The 8,082-nt window shown below is 40.0% G+C and overlaps 1 protein-coding gene across 2 annotated transcripts in view; it reads left to right on the top strand.

Moving 5' to 3' along the window:
- Positions 1-4,085, top strand: part of rab13 (RAB13, member RAS oncogene family) — a 67,908-nt gene extending 63,823 nt beyond the window's left edge. For both annotated transcript variants that reach the window (XM_060921439.1, XM_060921440.1), the window contains exon 8: positions 2,815-4,085. In XM_060921439.1, the coding sequence (XP_060777422.1) occupies positions 2,815-2,889 (75 nt within the window). In that variant the 3' untranslated portion in view covers positions 2,890-4,085. The remainder of the gene's footprint in view (positions 1-2,814) is intronic.
- Positions 4,086-8,082: the final 3,997 nt, after the last annotated feature.

Below are 8,082 nucleotides of genomic sequence, written 5' to 3'. Positions count from 1 at the left end.
TCGCTTTCTTTCATCTCAGAAATATTGCTAAGATAAGAAATTTAATGTCCCTACATGATGTGGAAAAACTAGTTCATGCTTTTGTTACCTCCAGGTTAGATTACTGTAATGCTTTACTGTCTGGATGTTTCAATAAGTGCATAAACAAGCTCCAGTTAGTTTAAAATGCAGCAGCAAGAGTCCTTACTAGAACTAGAAAATATGACCACATCTTATCCATACTGCATTGGCTCCCAATCAAATTTCGTATTGATTATAAAATACTACTGTTGACCTTTAAAGCATTGAATGGTCTCGCACCACAGTACCTGAGTGAACTTCTGGTCCTCTATGACCCGCCACTCCTACTTAGATCAAAAGGTGCAGGCTATCTGCTGGTACCTCATATAGTGAAGGCTACATCAGGGGGCAGAGCCTTTTCTTACAAAGCCCTACAGTTATGGAACAGCCTTCCAAGTAATGTTCGGGAATCAGACACAGTCTCCGTGTTTAAGTCTAGGCTGAAAGCATATCTGTTTAGTCAAGCCTTTTGATAATGGTGTTTATGAGGTAAAGGAGTAGATCTAGAGGGTCCTCAGACATAGTGTTTTAGTAAACTGGGCTGTATGGATGCTGTCAGTCCCCCACTCGCTTGCTCACTCAAGTTTGTTGACGGTGTAGTGGCTGGCTGCTTTATGTCCCGGGGCTCCCTCATGCCTGTGTTACCTTCTGGCTTTCCCCTTTTAGTTATGCTGTCGTAGTTAGTTTTGCCGGAGTCCCTGCTTGTACTCAGTGCAATATGTATACTGTTCCTACTTATTCAGGTGACATTGGGCATACCCAACAACCTGTGTTTTCTCTCTCTTCTCCCCCCAATCTGTCCCTCTGAGTTACATGTCGGTCCTGGGATCGAGATGCTGGCCTCTTCTGCTCCTCAGACCTGCCTGATTCATCCTGGTGCCCTGTGTCTGGTTGGAGTCTCATCACATTGCTCCTGTGGAGGACTGCCTCATATGGACAGTTGAAAGTCACACTTGGAAGATGCTCTGGACTTGCAGTGATGCTTTTATGGCTGGGGATTGCGGTTGACTTGCTGACTTTGGGACTGCAGTTGTCATGAACAGTTTTGCACTCAGGTTTCCATTAATGAGTTATAAATCAACAAAACTGACTTCATGTTAAAACTGTTAATGTTATAGTCATGTTGTCTGTTGTTGCCCAAATGAGGATGGGTTCCCTTTTGAGTCTGGTTCCTCTGGAGGTTTCTTCCTCGTGTCGTCTGGGGGAGTTTTTCCTTGCCACCATCGCCACAGGCTTGCTCATTGGGGATAGATTCAGGATAAAATTAGCTCATGTTTTAAGTCGTTCAAATTCTGTAAAGCTGCTTTGCGACAATGTTTGTTGTTAAAAGCGCTATCCAAATAGACTTGACTTGCTTTTTTTGGTGTGTCTGGCTAAGTTTTGGCTGATTTTGAAGTCTCAGCTCTAATAGTAACTGTTCACCACTTACTGTACATACACACTTTTTTTTTTTTCCCAGTTTTCCGATGTTTGTTGGTATTTTTTTGTCTTGTTAAATATGTGTGAAGAATATCTAATGAAGTTTTGGTAGCTTTTCAGGTGTTCAACGCATCTTTCTCTTTCCCAGCGAACAAAGAAATGCTTCTGCGCATGCGCAGCAGAAAACTTTCTCATTCTCATGTGACATCATGTTGTCTTGACAACCAAGCAATATCATAAACTATATTCAACACTCATTCTCCATTGGGTAGAGTGGCATAATACATGTAGGATAAGTGATATGCTAACAATATTGCATGATATCAAACCAAATGAATGAAACCTGTTAGAAGGGAATAGAATACATGTTTTTATTCCACTGAAAGTGTCTTGTACGTCGAATAATTCCTGATGTTTCACTCAGCTGACGTCACTCCCAGTGTTTTCCCGCTGACTAGATGCGTGTTGTCAAAATGGCGAACCAGTTCAAAATTAAAATTCTTTTGATTAACTTTAGTATTTTTGGTGGATGTGTCCATATAATATAAAGAACATTACATGGTGGCATAAAGATATGAAGTTTTTCTTCTTGTGTTGAAAAATATTTCACTCCTTCTCTTCATTCACTCATGAAATATACATTCACCACTCGAAGTTAAACTTCATAAACTTCACGCAACCGTGTAATATCCTCTTTATGGTCTTATAGAGAACTAGACAAGGTACTGCTTGTTTCACTCAAACATTTGAGGGTGGGAGATGTACAAGAGGGTTACCTAAGCAACCAAAGCCTGGAATGTCCAGTCGATGAGCAAATCGCTTTATACGTGGACGGCCCAAGTGACAAAATGAATTTCTTCCTGTGTGTATGCTCCTTAACACTTCACTCCAAAATGTCTCATACTTAGGTATTCAACTAGATTGAGATCTGATGACTGTGAAGCACATGGCATATAATCTACATCATTTTCATCATCAGACCATCCAGTGAGAATCCTCGTGCCATATAGATGGGGACATTGTCTTCCTGGAAAAGAAAACACCCATCAGGATACAAATCCATCTTAAAATATAGTAGTTGGCTAAAAGAGAGAATGAATATCTGCTTTGTGATTGTGCTGTGTTATGGAATTCTCTGATATTGTGTTTTATATTTTCTGTCATCTCTATCGTTCCACCCCTAATGTGGATTTGAATCTACACTTCATCCTGAACAATTTTTTTTTTTTTCATTTAGAACACAACCTGCAGTGTTTCAGAAGGGACACAGCACAGAGCCAATTCAGGAAAGTGTTTAATGGAAGTTTAAACTTTTTTTGTTCTTTTTTGAAACAGGGCTCAAGTGGCCGTGAAGTCAGACTCACTAACACCACCCCGGAGAAAAAGGCATCCAAGTGTCTTCTGTTGTAAACGCATCATCAGCAAACACTCCAGACCCCTGACAATGCATCAGTATTACACACAGAGGGATTATTAAGTATAGAACATTATAAAAATTTAGCAATATGTATAAAATGAGCAAAAATGCAAAATGATTTTTTTTTTTTTTTAGGTTTTGTTTATCACATCACAGCAGGTCATTCTGTAGTTAGTTGAGTTTGAGTTATGCATTGTTTTAAACATTCTCAACTTTCATATTTCAGATAGAGTTCATGTTCATAAGAAAGAATGCTTGGTTAAAATGCTGTTGGTATTTATACTGTCTGTCCTCCCAGCTATGAGCGCTGGCACGTTCGATTTCAAAGGTACCACAGTTGAAAGGTCTGACCATTTTACAAATTGTTAAAGTACTTGTATTTTTTTTTTTTTGAGATAAGAAATAAAGATGACTTGGAGGCGGTGAGGAAAGAATAGTGTTGAAAGCGTATGCTTAGGCCAGAGTTTATTACTTATCTTGACTCATTGACCTCTCTCCAGCAGTGCATGAGGTGGAGGACGCAACTTGTAGTGGATTTTTAGACTGGAAAGCATTTACCATGGCAGCAAGAATAGTGTGGTTAAAGTTTCTTGGCAGTTTGTACAGCTTCTTTGCCTTCAACATACATTAAATATGTTTAAATATTGCTTCTCTTTATGAACAGCTTAATCTGCATATTTTTTTGCTGCCTTGAAAATGAAATTGCATCACATCACTTGGCAGGAATTAAGAAGAAACATGAAGTGCAAGTTGACAAGGGAGCATGAGAAAAACAATTTGGAGATGAATACAGAAAGAGCATGATGAACTACAGAATGTGTTCTGAGCAAGTGAGGTTGGAACAGTGTGTGTGAGAAAAAGTGATGTTCAGGAAAGTGTTCTGCTTTTATTTTTTCCCTTTTAAAAAAATGCAGCACTGTGTAGTCTCGTAGCATACCTCCCTCCTCCACCTCAACCCCACTCTCTTCACATTCACTCCATTCTGAGAATACAGGTCTTTTCTGGATATATTTTAAGCTGCTTTGAAGTCTCAGGATATCCTGCTACATTCCAAAAGTATACACTTTCATATGTGATTGTCACCAAATTGTATCTGGAGTTAAATTGGTTAACTTTGTGTTCTGTGTGACTGTATGAGTCACTGCTTATAAAAACTGACAATAAAGTTACATTTCTGTGTGCTATACAAGATTATTAGGCTTTCAATAGACTGCAAACATATGAGCACATTACCTATTATTATTATTATAACCATTGCTGGCATGGTTTGGGTCCATTTATCCCCTTAGAGGCAAGCATCACTGCAAATCCACAGACAATACAACATTCTTCTGACTGATGACCTTTAACCTATGATGACATCTTTCTGTACTGATGATGTCCAAATTCACAAGGCATAAGGGTCACTGAATGTTTTGATGAGTGTGAAAATAATAAATTATACGCTATGGCCTTCACAGACCACCGGATCTTAACCCAGCTGAACACCTATAGAAGAGAGTTTAGACAGGGCTCTCCACCATCATCATCATCATCACAACACCAACTGAGAGAATATGATATCTTTTGGAAGAATAGTTATCATTCCATCAGTACAGTTCCACAGACTTGTAGAATCAATGGCAAAATTCTCTGAAGGCAGTCTGGTAGCTCACAGTGGCACTATACACCAATCATTATAATGTTAAAGCCACCTGTCTAATATTGTGTGGGAAGCCATGATCTAAAGGTTAGAGAAGCAGCTTTGGGACCAAAAGGTTGCTGGTTCGATTCCCTGGAATGGCAGGAATGGCTGAAGTGCCCTTGAGCAAGGCACCTAACCCCCAACTGCTCCCCACGCTGCTCTAGGTATGTTGTACGTCACTCTGGATAAGAGCATCTGCTAAATGCCGTTAATGTAATGAAATGTGTAGGTCCCCTTTGTGACACCAAAACAGTTCTGACCCATCAAGGCATGGACTTCATGAGACTTCTGAAGGTGTGCTGTGGTATCTGAGAATACAGGTCTTTTCTGGATATATTTTAAGCTGCTTTGAATAAATTGTAAAATAAGCAAAGTCTCAGAATATCCTTCTACATTCCAAAAGTATACACTTAAATATGTGACTTCCCCAGGTAAATGACACAAACATGATGTAAAAGAAAACATGATTCATGCAACCAGGCCACCTTCTTCCATTGCTCCATGGTCAAGTTCTGATGCTTATATGCCCATTGTAGGCAGTTTTGATGCTAGACAGGGGTCAGTATGGGCACACTGATCGGTCTGCAGCCACACAACACCATATGCAGCAAACTGCGATGCACTGTGTTCTGACACCTTTCTATCATAGTCAGAATTAACTTTTTCAGCAATTTGTGCCACAGGAGCCCTTCTGTGGGATTGGATCAAATGGGCTAGCCTTTGCTTCCCACCCACATCAGTGAGCCTTGGGCACCCATGACCCTGTCGCCAATTCACGAAAACTTTGGTAGGTATTAACCACTGCATACAGGAAACACCCCACAGGTCCTGCCATTTTGGAGCTGCTCAGACCCAGCCATCTAGCCATCACAATTTGGCCCTTGTCAAAGTCACTCAGATAGTTACACTTGCCCATTTTTCCTGCTTCCAGCACATCAACTTCGAGAAATGACTATTCACTTGCTGCCTAATATATACCACCCAAGGAGAATGAATATATATATATATATATATAAAATCCAATCTTGTGACAGCAGGCACAAGTCATAAAATAATGCAGATATCTGTCAAGGACTTCAGTTAATGTTCACTTAACTTCGATTTTTCTCTTATGGCAGTTATCAGTAAAGTTCGTAAGAGAGGGACTGGAAACCATATGGTTGAAGATGTCATTCCCAGTAAGGCTGGTGTTAGATGTGGGCCCAGTCAGATCAATAGTCAGCAACCACATCAGAATTTTAGAGTTAGCACTGTAGGTGCAATTAGTTTTAAGTGATCAATCTAATTAAATCAGTCTCATTAATTAATACCATTAATTTTGGTGCTTAATAATAAATTACCAAACAGCTAAATTATGGTATGTTCCAAATTATTATGATCACTTACCGTATTACATAACTCATATGCACCTTGGAATTCTTTTGAGATTTGGGCAACAAATAAAAACACACAGTTTCAATAATAATGGAATTTATTATGACAAAGATAAAAATGAATAATAACAGTTGAAATCTTCAGCAAACAGTGAGGTACGTGTGTGTGTGTTTGTTTGTTTGTGTGTATTAAAAGGAAATTAAACATGAAACATGTAGTGTGTGTGTAAAGGAAATTAAACATGAAACATGTAGTGTGTGTGTAAAGCCTTCTGGTCTACAACAAAGGAGTTAGCTTTAAATGTGTATGTGTGGGGGAGTTGACCACGTGTTTCTAAGTAAAACAAGGGAGTTAGCTTTGGTTGCTAAGACAAAAGAATTAGCTTTGGTTGCTAAGACAAAAGAATTAGCTTTGGTTGCTAAGGCAAAGGAAGGCTAGCTAGCATGTGTTTGTGTGTGAGAGGCCTGGTGACCAGAGGTGGAAAAACCCGGGTGCAGAAAGTAAAAACCCTGCCACGTTTTTGCTCCAGCCAATTCAATGAACCAGCTGATCCTAATTACCACATCCCCTAAGCCAGGTTGATGAGCTAATTGGTGAAATCACCTGTGTTGAGAGCACAGGCAGAAGGAAAACCTAAGCAGGACTTTTACTTTGTCAATCCAGTTTTTCCACCTCTGCTGGTGACCACGTGTTTCTAAGTAAAACAAGAGAGTTAGCTTTGGTTGCTAATTAGGCAAAAGGATTAGCCGTATGTGGCTAGCTAAGGCCCAAGGATCCTACCTTGTGGAGTTAAGACAAAAGGTGTGTATGTGAGTGTGGGGGAGGACCGCCACGTGTTCCCTTGAGACAATACCCTTAGTCCTAGATGCTAATGAGACAAAAGAATTAGCCGTAGGCTAATTTCACTAGCTTATAACAGTACTGAATCCACTGAAATCTTGATGCGGTCAAAATGTGTAATAAGGAAATTAAGGATGTTAGTAAGGAATCGAGAAGCATGTACAGCCTATCTATTAAACAATTGAGAGATTAAAACAAAATAGAACAATCATCAATTCAACACGCTGCATGTCTACAGTGTAAACAATTAAAACGTTCCTGAGTTCAAATTCACACTACTTCAAAAACTAATTCCTAAGACTAGTTTTATGCCCAGAATGCCAAGTCTTACTTCAGTATCTCGCCCTTTTGTAGAAAGCAGAGAATTCTTGGAGGGGCTGAGTTTCACAAGAGCTTGTGGAAACTTCTGTAGGAAACAGAGAATTCTTGGTCCGACGCTTCGTAGCTTGTGGGAAGAAAAACTCTGGTCAAACAATGTGCACAGCTTTTTAGTTAGAAGGGATCCAGCCACTTCTTAACTTTAAATTAAATTGCTTGGGCTGCAGTCTGTACGTACGTATAATGAATAACTGAAAACCGGTTGTAACTCAAGCTGAGTTTAAAAATTGCGTGATCCTAGAATCTATTGTGGCCAAAGGTGAAAGAAAAGTGTGAAACTGATTCTTGAGGAAAAGAAAAGACATCTTTATCTGGTTTGCTCAGCAGAGTAAATCTCCTTGTGTCGAGACAGCTGCTCCAGACGGAAAAGAGGGCGAGCTAGGAGTTTCCGGGTTACTTATGCCTTCCTGGAGGATGTGACGTAGGTCAACGCGGAAGTTGGCTGGGAGTTGTAGTCCTTAGATGGACTGTTGTAGTTCTTAGACAGTAGGTGGCAACTGTACCTACATTCCCCCTTTTGGTCTCAGGGGTATGATGGAGTCGTAGCACTGAGAGCACAGTACCGTACAGTCCACGTGTCCATAGTCCTTGAGGTAGCCTTGCTCTGTACAGTCCATGGTTTCCTGTGAAAACTGTGTAAACTTGTGAGTTCCAGTAAGACAGTTGGAGGCAGAGGCATTTTGGGCATATAATCAGGCTATAGGCATTTTGGGCATATAATCACTATATAACTAGGTTAAAACCACATCTACAAAGAACATCAAACACTACACTACATATATACTTCATTTCTTGTGTAAAAAAAAAGAGAAGGAATGAGGGAAGGGAAAGAAGTATTAGTGCTTGGGTTAGTAAGCCTAATCTTCTGGAGAAGTAATAGCAGCGGGTGGTCTGGCCAGAAAGTGTGCGC

The sequence above is a fragment of the Neoarius graeffei genome, chromosome 5 (genome assembly GCF_027579695.1).
Source record: "Neoarius graeffei isolate fNeoGra1 chromosome 5, fNeoGra1.pri, whole genome shotgun sequence".
In the NCBI taxonomy this organism is placed as follows: Eukaryota; Metazoa; Chordata; class Actinopteri; order Siluriformes; family Ariidae; genus Neoarius; species Neoarius graeffei.
The sequence above is the reverse complement of the archived record's forward strand: the minus strand, read 5'-3'. Positions and strand labels throughout refer to the sequence as shown.